The following is an 18,149-nucleotide window of genomic DNA, read 5'->3' as shown; positions in this document are numbered from 1 at the left end:
TGAAGATATGTGGGTTTGTTGGTTAATTGGCTTTTGTAAATCCCCCCTCGTGTGTAGGGAGTGGATGCAACAGTGGGATAACATAGAACTGCATAAATAGATAATACTGAAACATATTTCCCATTTCTTGGCAGCCAATTTTGACGAAGAGCTGACATTCAAGAAGAAATACAAGATTGCTTGAAATGTACAAGTTCAACTTTTAATCACCAGAGGGTGGTTTTTGATGACTTCAACATTATCCAAAACCATGCTCGTTTTTTATCAGGTACTTTCAATTCCCGCATTGCTCCACCTGGCTTAGAAGGCAAATAACATATAGAAAATGCTTAAAATACCTAACGGCAGGAGAAATATCTTCAATACTGCACAAGCTGTTATATATCCAGTCATAAGATGGATAGACCAGCATCACTGTTACCTCCCAAGCAAATATAATCAGCATTGATTGAATGATCACTTTGCACTAACTTCATCAGTTCCATCTGCTGTAATTATACAAATTTCCAGACTCACAACATGAGCCTTTTTCTTCATGGCCAAACATGGCACACTCCAGAGGACTGCAGAGAAAGTATCCTCAATGAGTGAAGAGCAAGATCAAACCAAAGCAATAAGTTGCCATACTACATTTTCATGTCTGGTTTAAATTATAATTTATCATCTACATAAGAACAGATACCTGTTTAAAATCTGGTAGCCATTGACCAATTATTTATACTTAAAAACGTATACTTAAAAAATGACACTTAAACTTGCGCTTGGTTCACCAAGGCCCACTGGATCATTGTGAGAGGGAGGCCACACACAAATTGGAGGAACAGCACCTCATATCCACTCATGCAACCCAATGGTATGAACAATTAATTCTCCAATTTTTGGTAACTAACCAACCACCCCCTCCTTCTTCCCCCTCTGCCTTTCTTCCATCCCCCCCCCCCCACCCCCCACCACCTCCTCCTTCCCCCACTTTCCCAGAGAAGGGTCCCACCCTGAAACGTCACTGACGCATGTTCTCCAGAGTTGCTGTCTGGTCCGCTGAGTTACTTTGTGTTCTTCTTTTGTAAACCAGCATCTGCTTAAAGCTTGTTGGCAACTGGATAATTATGCACCACAAAAAATGAACAGAGCACAGTGCCATACGCCTCTTGTAGGACATAAACCATGGTTGTATAATGAAAATTTAGCTGTTAGGTTTATCATCCTCATCAGTTGGAATGTTCTTTAAATCATTTCACCCTCTCCCAATTAGTAAAACGAGTGCAAATCCAAAGAAAGGTAGACACAAAATGCTGGAGTAACTCAAGCAAGAAGGAAGTTTTGGGTCGAGGCCCTTCTTCAGACCTGTGGGCTCTATTAGAAAATATTTTCATAGTAACTACTGCCATGGAATAGCCACATTTTCACATCTGCAAATCAATGATATATCAGTGTACTAAATGCCACTTACACTAATTTAATAAAGTACACATATTTCATGCAAAGTTTAATGCATTGTCAGTCAAATTAGATTATCAGCAGAAATAATGATTAATGTACATCAATGATTACCTGCCAACAATTACTTTTTTCCATCAATTAGACGATGCAGCAAATCAATTAACATCAGTACATTTGGTATTTTCTACAGAGAGACTAGAGAATAGAAAGCTTATGGGAAGTTCAATATACATACAATTGGATACCACAATTCTCCTCAAATAAAACTGACTTAGCTGATGTAAAATTTTCCACGTCTAAACTGTTGTAAACTGCAAACATTTCTACCTTAACGTCAAATTGGTGCATATTGACAGTTTCATGCCTTGATATTAATTGAGTATGCTTTTCAACTAATTGATTCTTAAAATACCATTGCAACCGGTATGCCCCTTGAAAAAATAATCACATCGGCTAAGTGCAGTTGATGGTAACTGTCAAGTCTTTTTAAACCGTGTGACCAATTAATTGAAACGAAATCCCAAATATCGAACTTCCTCTTAACAGACCTTAATACCCCAGTATTGTAAGGCGGTGACTTGAAAGTAGAATGATAAAAAGAACTAAGGAACATCGTTCAAGGATACCAACATGGACAAGATGATTGAATTCTGCAGTGAGCTCTATTCCTTACCTACTAGATCTTTAAATCTTTGTGCTGAGCAAGTGGCCAATTCATAATGCAATGTAAAGATGCAGTAAATTTTCTAGTATTGCTTTTAAAATCTTTTTTTTTTTTTAAAGTAGGAAGCAACTTGTATAAATATACAGCCGTACCAAACACATATTTTTCTCTCTGTAACTAATAGAGGTGTAGATTCCAGCTTTGGAGAACACAAATCCATAAAACTGGTAACTTATTTTGATCAGTAAATGTTTTAAAACCTGATGTTTAGTTTTATCTTCATTTCTCTTCTTACAGTAATAGGTTTTGACTTCACTCCTGAGAACCTATGGGATTAATGAGTTAGGCTGAGTGCGTGAAAGAAGCTGCCAGGCATCAGGATTTTTTTGGCTGGAACGGGTCAGAGAGAATTTTGAGTGGATATTAAATTAAATTCAGCTCTCTATGGTTTAAAGCCACAACATGCAGTATTCAACAATGCAGGTTAAAATTCAGGAAAAGAATGACACAATCTCATACATCAACTTAAGACAATGAAGGTTTGTTAAAAATCACTTAAAACTTGAGTTGTCATAGGGTTATCTATCGTCCAATCTCTGGGCAGACCAAGCAGGGGAAGGATTTGAGGCTAAGCCTTTGACCTTCTGTCCAGCCAGGAAAGAAGAAACTCTACATAGATCCAAAGTACATTTCTGCAGGGTTTGGCCCAGTTGTTAGCTATAACATTGATGAGTGAAACAAATGCAGGAAATACATTCTTATGTTATTCCATTGCACTCTTTAGGAAATAACTTAGATGAACTGTCACTTCATATTGACCATACAGAATTGGGGGGGGGAAAAAAAGAAATCGTAATTCACAAGTAATTTGAACCAGTGTGCATCTTCGGCACTGCCATCAGTTCCACTTCTTATTTCTCATGTATATATAATATTTCCAATTGTGAGGTAGGCATACATGTTACCAGCAGGGCAAGAAGTGCTCCCATGAGATGCATTCCTCCGACTATACCTTGGTCTCCAATTCATCTATTTCAATGGTGCAATGATCTTTTTTGTCGCCGAGACCCAGCTCCATTTGGACACTGTGGGATCCATCTGTGGCAACCGCAAAAAGTTGTTTGTCTGCCTTATTGGCATCATTTGTACATCCATTTCTCTGATAGGTGTAGATCTGATTAATACTGCCGGGCTTTGTTTCACAAATCAGTGGAACCTAAGTGGGGAAAAAACAAAGTGAGACGAGCAGAAACTTGATAAAACAGTAATAGTTAAAATGTGTTGAAACGTGCAACTACTAAATCAAGATTCAAGATCAATTAGGTATATTTTTCACCACCAATTCAATAATGATATAAATTACTATCCATTACACCACCATATGGTTTATGCTCTAATTAAATTGAGGAACAGAAAAGCAGTTGAATAGACGGTAATGTAGCAGAGTAGACCGATCAGTGAAGAAAAAAATGTATTCCTAATGTCCCGGGTGTTAAGTCAGAGAAATTCTTAACGAGGGAGGAAATAACAAAAGGGTTTTCAAAATGTGGGAGAATTTCAGAACAATGATTGTATTTATTTGATAAATGTTAATGCTGGAAAATGAACACAAAAAGAGAAAATGCTGTAAATGTTCAGTAGATCAAGCTACATATGTGGAAAGAGAAACCGAAGTAATGTTTAAAGTCAATGTTCTGCTGGAGGGTCTTCCTGTAACGTTCTCGTCCCATAGATCCGGCCTGATCTGCTCGATATTTTACGAATTTTCTAATTGTACTTGTTTAGTGGCTTTAATAACCTCAGGATATCCCCTAACACTTTACGACTATTTTAGTCATTACTGTCTTATTGGTAAATGTTACTACCTATGATTGGCAAACGGAGAGCATTTGCCAGCCCATCGACAAAGTGGAAATACCCTACACTGTTCCAGTTTAGTGCATTCCCACAAGCATGCAGGATCTCTTCTTCTTGCGTATGGCATGCACAGCCTAAAGTGGTAGGACAACTTGTTCTATTTGATCTTATTTGATTGTGCACGCCAGGTTGATTGCATTCTTCGAAACAGGGCAGACCACATGAAGGTTGCAATCTCCCACCCCAACGCAGGATCGTCCAACATATGCTTGACAATAGGTTGGAGTCATGGAGTCATTGCGCTTTACACACAGAAACAAGCCCTTCGGCCAAACTCATGCAAGTTAACTAAGTTGCCAACCTGGGCTAGTCCCATTTGACTGTCCCTGGCCCATATCCCTCTATATCCTTAATTTCTATGTACCTCTCCAACTTTCTTTTAAATGTCACTAGACCAAGGGGGACCCGTTGGGTCCGTCCCCTCAACGCGCAGTTGCGAGGGGGATGGGAAGCCTGCGGCGTCACACACACACTAACCACCCCCAAACACACGGGGGGGGGGGGAGGGAGAGAGTAGGGGGAAGTGAGGGGGTGGAGGAGAGGGGGGTTGGAGGAGGGGGGAGGGGAGAAGGGGGGAAGTAGGAGGGGGGGGGGCGGGGGGCAGAGGGCGGGAGGGGAGGGGGAGAGAGGGGTATAGAGGGGAGAGGGGGGAGAAGTGGAGGGGGGGGGGGGGGAGTTATGCAGGGGAGGCAGTTATGGTGAGGGCTGTGGGCGGGGTGGGATGCTACGGCCGGCCGCACTCGGGTGGTCGTCCGCATTTCTCAGTCTCTAGGGTTGTCAAACCAGAGCCCTGGGGGGCTGTGGGTAGGGCGGGGCGCTATGGCCGGCCGCACTGGGATGGTCGTTGGTCGGCATGTGTCAGGTTGGCCGTCGGAGTGCGAGTTTTGTGGGGGGGGGGCCACAGCAGGCTGCGCCTTTAAACATCTGTGCAGCTGGCTGCATTGTGACGTCATCAGCCGGTTAGCTTCAGTCAGGTTTAGATTCAGATCTAAAGATGTAGTCAGCAAATGTACTAACAATGTTAACTACACTTGCATACAAACAGTGTGTTTGTATGAGGGCCGCTGCAACAGACGCCTTCCGGAGGACGGCTGAAGGAAGCCTCCTCACGGGTTGGAGCCCGGGCCTCGCGGGCAGATGCCTCGTGGGTCGGAGGTGGAGCCTCGCGGGTCGACAAAGCCCGCTAGCTCCACCCACCTGCGCCCGGAGCCTGCGGCTGGGCCCTGGGTTGGTTGGCACCACAGAGGCGTCTGGAGAGATAGTGGAGAGGTCGATGATGCCGCCGACCGACGGAGGAGGACGGGCCACGTGGAAGTGAGGACGCCACTGCTGGAGGAAGGGGGGACTTGGGTGGGCGGACCGCCATGAGAGAAGGGGGTGGGGGAAGGGGAGGGCGGGGAGAACAAAGGGGGACCTGGAGCAGATAATTTGTAAGCATCCTTTATGGGTGACGATTTTCATACCTTGGGTATGCAAGCAAAGAATTTCACTATGACTTGTCATGTGACAATAAAGTATTTAATTATTCATTAATTCATTCATTTAAACTGTTAATATAGATAACATACAACAGCAGACCCAGCGCCGATAGCTGTTGCACACCACTGGTCACAGGTGTCTGTGTTGCTGTGACGCAGAGTTCCAGAGACGCAGGAATTCACTTTCTCACCTTTTCCCATCACAGATGCTACCTAGCAGCTGAGCTTTTTCAGAAATTTCCCGTTGTACTACATTTTATTTTATGTAAAATAATCTACGGAGAGAATTTTCTGGGCCGAATGCAGAACAAGTGAGCTTCGAGCCTGTTACTTTTACGGAGCATGCACGATTTACAATATCAGTGAGCTCCCAGTCCTAACAGGATGATTTCCAGCTTCAATTCCCTCGGGTGAACTGTCAGGCTTAATTAATTCAGGCTGAGAATAAATGTGGAAATTCATTGCAGAGTGTCTGGTTTAACAATTAGATTTACTCCTGCCAAAGCTGTTGTGCTGTCAGAATCATCTTGTCTTCTTCAGTAAGAGAGGAATCTCTTGTTAAATTCTTCCATGCCTTGCTCTATTTTATCAACACTTCTCAACTTTTCTTTCCTCACCTCACTCCAAATGTTTTAATTTAAATATATTTCTGCTGATTCCGTTGATTTCAATATATTTTCATTATTGTCATTAAACTATACCAGTATCTCAAAACTATAAAACAGTTTGACCATCTCACAGCCTCCAGTAACCTCTCAATTTCCACAACCTGTGGGTCTTCATTCAAAGTATAGCAAGATCTTATTCTTCATGTAATGACATTTATAACTTATTTAAATTATATTTTGGAGATCCCAAATCTAGTCATTTATTTTGAAAAAAAATTTTCTATATAAAACGGTCTGCCGTTTCAAGCTGCAATTACTCTGAAACTTCCAGTGTTGGGCTTCTTTAGTGAGAGACACTGACAGTAACTTGTGACATCTAGACATGGTCCACTAAACTCAGGTTGAGAAATTGCAGCAAGAGATATATTTTGTTCCACAGGGTTCAATGTGTCAATATTCACAGATGCAATCGACCAAAATATGTTTTGACAGGAATTTCAAATCTTTATACATTCTCATTGTTTTTTTTAACAACAAGAATAATATTAACTTGTATTTTAACAATGTAACATGTCATAAAAACTGGTGACTTCCTCTCTGGCCCTGCAAGCTAATTTTGCATTTTTAATATTATTCCCCAAATAATATTTAAAAGTTAAAATGTTATAGATTTATATGGTTATAATATTTCTGTTTAATGCTTACTTCCACTTGTATGTCTCAACCTTTGTTTAGCTTTTTGGATAATCTCACTCGCAGACTTTATCATTCTGATTGGTTAATCAACTCGCCTGCTCTTGCCACAGATCCTGAATAAGTGGCAACAAACTCAATCCATCAAAGGAAATCTACGATAGACACAAAAAGCTGGAGTAATTCAGCGGGACAGGCAGCATCTCTGGAGAGAAGGAATGGGTGACATTTCGGGTCAAGACCCTTCTACAGCCCAATAAATCTTTATGTATGAATATTGATTTCTCTAACTACAAGTAACCCCTGCATGCCCTCTCTCTATTCCTCCCCCATCCAAGTCCCACCAGCTTCTTGTGTTCACCCAACAAACAGTTAACAATGGCCTGTTTCCTTTATCATTGTTACTTTTTTGCATATCTTTCATTCATTGTTCATTATCTCTCTGCATATTGTCTATATCTCTCGTTTCCCATTTCCCTAACTAGTCTGAAGAAAAGTCTCGACCCAAAACATCACCCATTCCTTCTCTCTAGAGATGCTGCTTGGCCCGCTGAGTTACTCCATCTTTTTGTGTCTATCTTCGGTTTAAACCAGCATCTGCAGTTCCTACCTAACACAGTAAATCTTTATGGGCAGCTAATTTATTCAGGTCAATGACAAGCACCATCTTTTCACTATTCGCTGCGATTGCCAGGGCATTAAAATGAGGATACATTGGACAGGCTTAATTCCCACCACAAATTAGTATACAATCTGCAGGGACAACGTTTCAATCCTACCCACTAATGCTGTGTGTATGAAGTTTGGAGATTCTCTGTGACCATGGGATTTTCTTCTGGGTGCTTTGTATTACGCCCACATCCCAAAGATCCATAGGTTGGTAGGTTAATTTGGCAATGTAAATTGTCAATGGCATGCAGGTGAATATCTGAGAGAGTTGATGGGAAAGTAGGTAGAAATAAATGGGATTAGTGTTGGATTCCAGGGGGAGGGGTAACAGATTTAAACTGAGGAGCAAAAGGTCTGAAGAAAATTAACTTTTCCTTTTACACAAATAGTGGTTATGATCTGGAACTTGCAGCCTGCAAGAATACTGGTAACAATCAAACAGACTTTCGAAATGGAATTCAGTAGGAAAGGAAGTTCATTTACAGGGCTGCAGGGAAAGAGTGGAAAATTAGATTAACAGGACTGTTGCATAGCCAACATGGACAATGGGCAGATTGGCCTTCTATGGTATCTTTGTCTTTATTCGGTGCTGTGAATCCATGGATCATACATATGTTTTTTTCCCCCAAGATCTATTATTAAACAATCAATGTTGAAAAGAATTATCAATTGATTAAACAGATCTGCTGAATTAAACAAAATTTGAAAAGAGTACAAAAATAATTTTCCTACTTCATAATTTTCCTGAATAAAGTTATTTCGGCAGATATGAGCCATAATTCCAGCTGCCAGAGCATCTCCCAGAACATTAATCATGGTTCGAAATCTATCCCTTTAAAAGAAACACCAATTTAATATGACAGGTCTGTAAAAACAATTATTTTTCTGGAAAGAATAATATAAGATTTTATATAAAATAGATACATTAAAATATCATAGCTTACAATGCCCAATCCACTGCAATTATTAGAGTGATGTCATCTGTGGGAAGGCCAACTGATGTCAAAACAATAACCATGGTCACCAGCCCAGCTTGTGGAATCCCTGCTGCACCTATACTGGCTGCCGTTGCTGTTATGCTGGAAAGAAAATAAAGAAATATGTTATTTTAAATAAACTAAGAGTTCCCCCTTTAAGTATACTTTTACCTGTTCTGTCTCTTTTCCAGTCATTCCAACAGAGATTTCTCCTTTCCTACATTTCTTCCAATGTTGTTCTCTCACAAATGAAAGAGGTATCAAAGATAACGCCACCTCCATCTTTTACTCCCAGCCTTGTGCACCTCAGCACTTATCTCTGCTCAGCACAGGGCCTCGGCACTGCAGTGCTGAAGGCAGCAATGGCAGCTGCAATGTTCAATTCCCATTAGGTCTGAATATATCTCTGACCCCATTTTGTTAATGAGCTAATTAACCAAGGGGGGTAGTGCTGTAACACTCATTATTTACTTGATTGCTTTATTCACCCAGAATCTGCCTTATAATTTAATTTTACAGTCAAATTGGACAGTCAAAATGTCCATACCCTGATTATTGATATAAGTACAAAAGTTTAATTGCAAATTTGTACAACGCTGCCATAAAGTGAAGACCAATGTGCTGGTTCTAGTGAAAGATAAAGGTTGGATTAATGAGTACGTCTGGTTTTCCAACAGAGGAGCATTGGGAAACCAAAAAAAAAATGAAATTCAGTACTTTGTGACAGCAGGAAATCATAAAAGATGTGAGAAAAATTTGATAACCAGATGCTAGTAGCAAATGCCAACTCCTCTATTCCCACTACTGCTGCACAACATACTGGCTGTTCTATAATATAAGCTGCATAGCTGCCCGTGCATGAATTGTCTCCGACAAAGCTTTGGATATCAGGATAATCATTGTGATTTTCCCTCCCTGATTGCTCACTGGGAAGCTGTGCTCGAAAGACCATGGTCATCCATGTGGACCCTTGTTCTGTTAGCTTATCTCAGCTGTGCATCACAGGGAAATGGAGCAGAAATCATCTTTTGTTCCATGTCTGATCATTGTTCAGAAACACCTGGTTTTAGTACTGGTGCAAAAATCTAGCGTTTTTAGATGCTGCATTATTTGTGTGGGGGCGGTGGGGGAGGGGGGTGTCGGAGAAGAAGGGATGATAGATGAAGTGAATGCCAATACCATGCACTGTCTGGAGAGAGTTTAGCAACTTTGTCTTAGTTGGCTTAGCTACTTCGTCTGCTTAAGGGCCTGTCTCACTTGGGCGGCATTTGCACGTCACACAGGTGGCGCGCAAGGATTTTGAGAATCCCAAAATTCTGGGGCAACCGCGCGTCACTGCCTACGCCACCACGCGCCATACGCGTGTAATGCGCGTCGTGACACGTAAATGATGTTGCGTAAATGACACGCAAATAACGCCCAAGTGGGACAGGCTCTTAAGATACTTAGTTGGTGGTCGGAGCCATTGTTAAGCAGTTAGTTGGTAGGGTTGGATAGATCAGAACTAGAAAACCAGTAGGGAAATCGCATCCTCATTTTAATGGTCTTCTGTGCCCACTTAAATCAGATGAAGAGATTAAAATTCCCAGCTTTCAACAATGATCATTCATGTCTCATGTAGAACCCTAGATATCTCGCTCTTCTGCTTTGCCCATCACCCATTCTGAACATGCAGCACTCCACGCACTACACTAAATCCAACCTCAGCATCAAACCCAGAGACAAAGGCAGTGACGTGATGGCCTTGTGGACTGACCTCTTTGTAGGGGTCAAGCAGCAGCTTTTGGATGCTTCCTCATACTGTTCCTGGACCCATGCCTCACCAATGAACATCAGGTCACTGTCTCAGATCTCAATACATGAAGAGATCTCCCTTCCACAGCATCCTATATAATATTGCCACAAGCCTGCACTTCCCACTTCCTGTGGATCTTATCGAAGGTCCACAATAGGACTCCTTGTAGGCCCATTGTTTTGGCCTGGTCTTGCTCCTCATACCTTGACTCTATTCTGGTTCCTGTTATACAGTCCTTTTCCCCCTACATCATGGAGACCATGCATGCCCTCCACCATTTTGACAAATTCCAATTCCCTGACCCCCATGGCCTCAGCTTCACTATGAATATCCAGTCTCCATACATCTCCGTCCCCCATCTGGAAAGCATTAAAATCCTCCACTTCTTTCTGCAACAAAGATCCAACCAATTCCTGCCGGGCAAAACATGTTCTTACCTTGAACAACTTTTCTTTTGGTTCCTCTCACTTCTTACAGATCAAAGGTTTAACCATGAGTATTTTGCCCAGCTCTGCCTTCTTTTTGTTGGCCACATGAAACAGACCTTGTCCCAAACCTGCTCTGCTTCCACTCCCTAGTTATTTGTTACATTGATGACTGTATTGGTGCGGCTTCCTGCATCTGTACAGAACATGTTAATTTAGTCATCTTTACAATTTACTTCCACCCTGATCTCAAATTCAGATTTCAGTCAAGCTGATTGCCATATACACCAGGATGCAATGAAATTCCTTGTTAACATGAAGCTACTCGAGCACAGCATACATTATAATGATAGATATAACAATAAATACAATGACAAATGCAAAACAATAGAATGGTGTAAAGATTGTAGTGCATTCTGAAGTAGTGCAAAAAAAAACTAAAGTGCAATAACAGAATAACCAAATGAGGTGGAGTTAAGAGTAAAAGTGTGTGGCAGCACCTCCGGGAAGAGGTTGGAAAAGATGTGATTGATTCAGGAGTCCAACAGTAGTGGGGAAAGTCTGTTCTTAAGTCTGAATGTCTGGGCTTTCAAACTCCTATATCTTCTCCCAAAGAGTAGAAATTATGAAAAGGTATCCTTGATGATACTTCCAGCCTTCCTACGTGCTGTGAAGATGGACTAGATGAAAGGAAGTGATGAGCTTATGGGTTGGGTTGTGTTCACCACTCTTTGCATGTCAAGAGCAGAGCAGCTGCCAGACCAAGCTGAGATGTATCCCATCAGAATATTATCTACAGTGTATCTGAATGATGTTTGAGAGAATTCACAGACAATTTCCAACAATTCTCCCTCTTTTCTTGATCTATCTGCCTCTATTTCACTAACATTTACTATCTATCTATTGATTACCACAGGTTCTTTGACTACACCTTTTCTCACCGTGTCGCCTGTCAGGTCACAATCCCTTTCTCCCAATTTTTCTGTCGGTGCCACATTTCCTCTCAAGATGGTGCCTTCCATTCCAGGACATCTGAAATGTCTGGCTTCTTCATGAAATATGACATCCTTTCTACTTGTTGATGGAGCTGTCTTTTGCAATTCTTCTGTTGCCTGGCTTCTGCTTGCACTTACCATCCCCTTCCTCCGCCCCGAGTGTAACTCTAAACCAAACTAAGTTCTCCTGGTTTTCTGTTTTGACCCTACTTGCCTCCACATCCAGCACATCATCCTTTATCTTTTCCATTAGATGCAACGGAATCTCACCACCAGCCATATCTTCTCCTCCCCTTTCCACTTCTGCAAAGACCATTCCCACCGTGACTCCCTGGCCCCCTTCTGACCTCCAACAGCCATTTTTGTCCTTCCCCCCCCCCTCCGGGTTCCATCCACCTACAACCCAGATACTTCACCCACCGGATCCACTCTGCATCTGGTTCCATCTTCCCGTTGTCTCTCCCTCAACGGTTCCTCTCCACTGATGCAGGATCATCATCTGAAATGTTAATAATTCCTTTCCTGCTGCTCAACCCACTGAGTTCCTCTAGCAGTTGTGTTTTACAACAGACTGCTAGAACATTCAAGAAAAAGTTAGAACTTTGTTTTATACACAGAAATCTGCAATAAAGGTCCACCTCCTCTCTTGCCTCAGCCTTAAATTGAATCATTTTCAACATTAAAGATAAAAAATATAAATTTCCAAATTGTTTGGAAAGAGCGTCTTCTTCAGGAATATTCAAAGAAATGATTCTGCTCCTTCTACTAGGATTGACCTGTTTGTGACCCCAGTCCTACTGCATGGGGTTGTTGCTAATGTGAAATTATCAGCAATTAATCAACAGGGAAAAACAGAATTATCTGAAGAATGTTAGTGAAGATCCATGTGTTAGGATCAGGACAGGTTTCATGAATTCCAGCCAATTCCCCCTGACCAATATCTGAGAAGCTTTCTTGTGAAACAGCTTGAACATACTCTCAGCTGTACAAGTATTACATCCCACACTGATCTCCTGTGATGTATACATACATCACACGAACAAAACAAACCCAAAAGAGAGACGCCATGATCACAACCAGTCAATCTGATTGGCCCCTGGAGTCTTCAACATTACTTTTGGACTATATAATATTTATAGGTTCAGGGCAAACATGCTTCCAATAAAAGGTACATTCTCTAGATGCGCGGTGAAAATACCGTATCAGATTATCTATAATGCAACATGGCTTAATAACCAGACCACACTCAACATTAAAGATGAACTGGATGGGAAATCCAACAAAATCAAATCCCAGCTAGAAGTCAATGGTTTCAGAAGAAGGAAAAAGTTAAAAGGGTAATAAGATATTCAATTTTGATGACACATACCTGACAGTAATAATTTGTCCAAAGTCCAGTTCATAGTTGTTAACCTGTGCTATAAATATTGCCGCAACAGCTTCGTACAAGGCAGTACCATCCATATTGATTGTAGCTCCCACTGGCAAAACAAATCTTGCAATTCTTCTATCAATATGATTGTTTTCTAACAGGCATTTGAAGGTAATAGGCAAAGTGGCAGAGCTGCAAATAGATAAGCAGTGGAAGCCATGGTCAGATTACAGTACAAGCCTGAAATGCTGAAATGATCATGGCAGATCTGATTTGCCCTTTTTAAACCAAAAACATTTCAATGGTAGCTGCTTAAACTTTCCAAACTGCATCCGTTCATGAACAAAATTCTGCTTGATTAATTAAATGAGCAATTTTTTAACTAGTATACTTGGTAATTAACCAGGCAAACCAGCCTACTTGCTTAATTTATTGGACTCTCTTAAATCCACCCAGTGATTTGGCCTCCACTGCCCTCTGTGGCAGGGAATTCCACAAATTCACAACTGGGTGAAAAAGTTTTTTCTCACCTCAGTCTTAAATGGCCTTCCCTTTATTCTAAGACTGTGGCCCCTGGTTCTGGACTTGCCCAACATTGGGAACATTTTTCCTGCATCTAGCTTGTCCAGTCCTTTTATAATTTTATATGTTTCTATAAGATCCCCCCTCATCCTTCTAAACTCCAGTGAATACAAGCCTAGTCTTTTCAATCTTTCCTCATATGACTGTCCCGCCATCCCAGGGATCAATCTTGTGAACCAGCTCTGCACTGCCTCAATCACAAGGATGTCCTTCCTCAAATTAGGAGACCAAAACTGTACGCAATACTCCAGATGTGGTCTTACCAGAGCCCTATACAACTGCAGAAGAACCTCTCTACTCCTATACTAAAATCCTCTTGTTATGTTACGTCTTATATTGGCCTTGTGCGTTCCCTTTGATCAGGAGTTTACCCTTCCTCTTCAATGTCCAGTGGTGGATGACATGAGCCACTGATCATAGTGAGGAAACTATTCAATGTGTACTAGATTTTTAATACTTTCTCCTTTTGTATAATACAACCCTCCAGTAAAATAAAGTTATTATTAAAAAAAAGTCTGACTTTTTTTAGCTGTTAAATAATAGTATTTGCAAAAGACTGAAACTTAAAACAAATCAGAAAATACTGGATAAACTCATCAGGTCAACAGGAGGAACACAATTACCATTTCAGGTCATAGACCTTTCTTTAGAACTGGGAAAGTGAGAAAACATCAGTATTGAGTTGCAGAAAGAATGGGAAAGAGGGGTAGATGGAACAAAGGGTGGATAGGTGGAAGCCAAGGATGCCTTTTTTATGGAGCTACTTGGTTAATAAATGAACGAGGGCAATTAGAGAGATAGTGTGAAACATACCTTGAGGAAGTAGCTAGAGCTATGAGCAAAGCTTGAAGAATTCCTCTTATATAAACAATTGGATTTTTCTTGGTGATAAAAAGGTACACCATGGGAAGAACAAATAGCCCATGCACCACAAGACCACAAACAACTGTGATCGCATAGAAACCCAGTTTCTTTCCAATGGCTGTAGGATCATCCATCTCCAATATTTTGCCAGCAATAAGGAAAACTATGCCTAATGGAAAATAGCTAAAAGAAAGAAAGCAATTTGTTAGGTGTAAATAAAGTTAGATAAATATGAAAGCAAGGCAGAAATATAAGATTAACATGCACTGTAGATGATACTAGTATGGAACTCTGGAAATGATTTACAGGACTACAATGTTAAGAAAATATTTTGTCAACTATTGTGCCAGTAATTAATTAGGGAGCCAAGTACTGGATATTATCTTCTCTAATTTCAGGTAGCCCTTGCTCTCTCTCTCTCCTTCCTCTCCCCCTTCCCAGTCCTCCCACTGTCTCCGCCCACTTTCTTTCTTTGTCCTACACCCTCCCGACATCAGCCTGATGAAGGGTCTCGACCCGAAACATCGTCAATTCCTTCTCGCCTTAGATGCTGCCTCACCCGCTGAGTCTCTCCAGCATTTTGTGTCTACCTTTGATTTTACCAGCATCTGCAGTTCTTTCTTAAACACTGAATATTATCTTAATGACGTTCTCATCCTCAGAAATCTAAGCAAATCTATATTAAATAACATATAACCTATTTTTTCTTGAAAAGTGTATTTCAATAATACAAAACTTAAAAAATCTTTTTCAAGATTACATCTACAGTATTTCTTTAGTGTATTAAAATTTAATAGCTGGTCTACATATACACATGGTTTATAGGTTTAGGTGTAATATTGTCATGTGTACCGAGGGACAATGAAAAACTTTGTTTTACTTTTGCGTTCCAATAAGTCAGATAATAATACATATGTGCAATTAAGCCAAATTCAAGTACGATAGGTAGAGCTAAGGGAATGATTTAGAATGCACATACATAAGTCCGCCTACATTATTTTTTCAAATGTAACAAATTTAATACTACATAATACATAAAAGTAAATAAGAGTTTTGCAAAAGATTGGCACAACGCATTTCATAAAGAAGTCCATTCAGCTCATCATCTATGCTGCTCCAAGCAATCCCATCAGTCCCATACCCCCAAATTTCATGATAATCTATTCTCTATCACATCCCTGTCAATTCCCTGCTATAGCAGGGATAACCTACAGTAGTCACTTAACCTACCAACTAGCATTATTTTGAGTGTGGGAAGAATTGGAGCACCTGAATCAAACCCAATCTGTTATTGGAAGAATGTGCACATTCCACACGGACACACTACCAGAGTACAATATCAATCCTGGATCAATAGAGCATTACTAGCTGCTTAACTCTATATTCCTTAGAAATAGAAAATTTCTGCAGAACTGGGTCTCTGCGCATCCCTCTGCAATTGGATCGTCGACTTCCTCATTCACAGACCACAGTCTGTTCGTATTGGTGGAAATATGTCAGCCTCGATAACAATCAGCACGGGAGCACCTCAAGGCTGCGTGCTCAGCCCCCTGCTGTACTCACTCTATACTCATGACTGCGTAGCCAGTCACAGTGCAAACTCCATCATCAGGTTCGCTGACGACACCACTGTTGTGGGACGTATCACTGATGGGGATGAGTCAGAGTATAGAAGAGAGATTGAGCAACTGTCCATATGGTGCCAGCGCAATAACCTGGCCCTCAACACCAGCAAAACCAAGGAACTGATTGTGGACTTTGGAAGAAGTAGGAGGGGGACCCACAGCCCCATTTATATCAACGGGTCGATGGTTGAAAGGGTCAAGAGCTTCAAATTCCTGGGCGTGCACATCTCTGAAGATCTTTCCTGGTCCGATAACACTAATGCAATAATCAAGAAAGCTCATCAGCGCCTCTACTTCCTGAGAAGATTACGGAGAGTCGGTTTGTCAAGGAAGACTCTCTCTAACTTCTACAGGTGCACAGTAGAGAGCATGCTGACTAGTTGCATCGTGGCTTGGTTCGGCAATTTGAGCGCTCTGGAGAGGAAAAGACTACAATAAGTAGTAAACACTGCCCAGTCCATCATTGGCTCTGACCTTCCTTCCATCGAGGGGATTTATCGCAGTCGCTGCCTCAAAAAGGCTGGCAGTATCATCAAAGACCCACACCATCCTGGCCACACACTCATCTCCCTGCTACCTTCAGGTAGAAGGTACAGGAGCCTGAAGACTGCAACAACCAGGTTCAGGAATAGCTACTTCCCCACAGCCATCAGGCTATTAAACCTGGCTCGGACAAAACTCTGATTATTAATAACCCATGTTCTGTTATTTGCACTTTATCAGTTTATTTATTCATGTATATATTTATATTATGGTATATGGACACACTTATCTGTTTTGTAGTAAATGCCTACTATGTTCTGTGTGCTGAAGCAAAGCAAGAATTTAATTGTCCTGTACAGGAACACATGACAATAAACTCACTTGAACTTTCCTTAGTCAGTAGCACTAAGTAACACTGTGCTCTGCACCAGGATTTCCGCTCCACAGTGGAACTTAACTTCAGGAGGCAGAGAAAACCAATCAACCAATACTGCAGTGTGCATTTGTCTGATATCAACATGAGAGTCAATTGTTATTCACTATATTTTCTTCACTGAGAATACTACAATGCATAGAGATATGGTTAACAGATCACATGCCTTGGGCACATATCTGGGGAAACTGGGTAGAAAGATTATAGAAACAACTTACGTTTATATTGTCTTTAGTGCAACAAAACAGTCCTCGATACTTCACGGAAATATTACCAGACAAAAATTGACACAAAAGCTTGGTTAAAAGGCAAGCTTTAGGGAGGATCTAAGGATTGGTGGAGCGGAGGTTTACTGCGGGTGGAAACTGACAGATTGGCTAGAAGATCATCTGACTCTGTAACAAAACCATGGGTGGAGTTCTCAGCAGTTGATGGGCTGAGGCTGGGGAGGAGATAGGTGAACATTATAGATATAAATTATGACATTGTCCTGAATTTTCCGACAGCCTGATGTCCCATATGAGGTTACGGAGACATCATTGATTATTGTTGAAACCCACGAGTTTTAGTGTATCGTTATCAATAATATATTTTTAAGAGGCATGTCACATTTAGTGCTTTACATCAAAATAAACAGCAGCATTTATTAGTCACAATTATCAGGCATGTGTTAACATAGGTGTACATATATGTTAGGGTACACAAAATTGCTGGGGAAACTCAGCGGGTGCAGCAGCATCTATGGAGCGAAGGAAATAGGCGACGTTTCGGGCCGAAACCCTTCTTCAGACATATATGTTAGCTGCTGTTCAATAAATTTAGGTAAATATGCATGTCAGGCATGCTACAAGAGCTGTAAATTAATATTCTAGGAAGAGGAGAAAGAACATTTTATGTCATGGACCAAATTATGTACCTAGCAATAACTCACCATGTAGCAATAGCAACAATCTTCATCACAGTTTCATTCAAGCATTGACAGAAGCTGACCAATGGCATTCCATTCTTCCCCATTCGCCCGAGCATAATACCTTCACACAGAGGAAAAAGAGCTCATGAAACAGTAACTGTTTGGTGCAGCCTGGATTACAATTCAGCACCAATGTGTAACAGAGTTTATGGATCCATT

General features: G+C 41.1%; 2 protein-coding genes across 3 annotated transcripts in view; one reads left to right on the top strand and one right to left on the bottom strand.

Moving 5' to 3' along the window:
• podn (podocan) overlaps positions 1–842 on the top strand; it is a 30,273-nt gene extending 29,431 nt beyond the window's left edge. For both annotated transcript variants that reach the window (XM_033028505.1, XM_033028504.1), the window contains exon 11: positions 135–842. In XM_033028505.1, coding sequence (XP_032884396.1) covers positions 135–155 — 21 coding nt within the window. In that variant the 3' untranslated portion in view covers positions 156–842. The remainder of the gene's footprint in view (positions 1–134) is intronic.
• A 401-nt stretch (positions 843–1,243) lies between these two features.
• Positions 1,244–18,149, bottom strand: part of slc1a7 (solute carrier family 1 member 7) — a 42,488-nt gene continuing 25,582 nt past the window's right edge. Inside the window, exons 6-11 of the mRNA XM_033029144.1 lie at positions 17,952–18,051; positions 14,429–14,662; positions 13,031–13,225; positions 8,414–8,548; positions 8,202–8,301; positions 1,244–3,320 (exon numbers count right to left, since the gene is read on the bottom strand). Coding sequence (XP_032885035.1) covers positions 3,111–3,320; positions 8,202–8,301; positions 8,414–8,548; positions 13,031–13,225; positions 14,429–14,662; positions 17,952–18,051 — 974 coding nt within the window. The 3' untranslated portion in view covers positions 1,244–3,110. The remainder of the gene's footprint in view (positions 3,321–8,201; positions 8,302–8,413; positions 8,549–13,030; positions 13,226–14,428; positions 14,663–17,951; positions 18,052–18,149) is intronic.

Source organism: Amblyraja radiata, chromosome 10 (assembly GCF_010909765.2).
Source record: "Amblyraja radiata isolate CabotCenter1 chromosome 10, sAmbRad1.1.pri, whole genome shotgun sequence".
Lineage (NCBI taxonomy): Eukaryota > Metazoa > Chordata > Chondrichthyes > Rajiformes > Rajidae > Amblyraja > Amblyraja radiata.
Note: the sequence above shows the minus strand (reverse complement) of the source record. Positions and strands in the feature narration are given on the sequence as shown.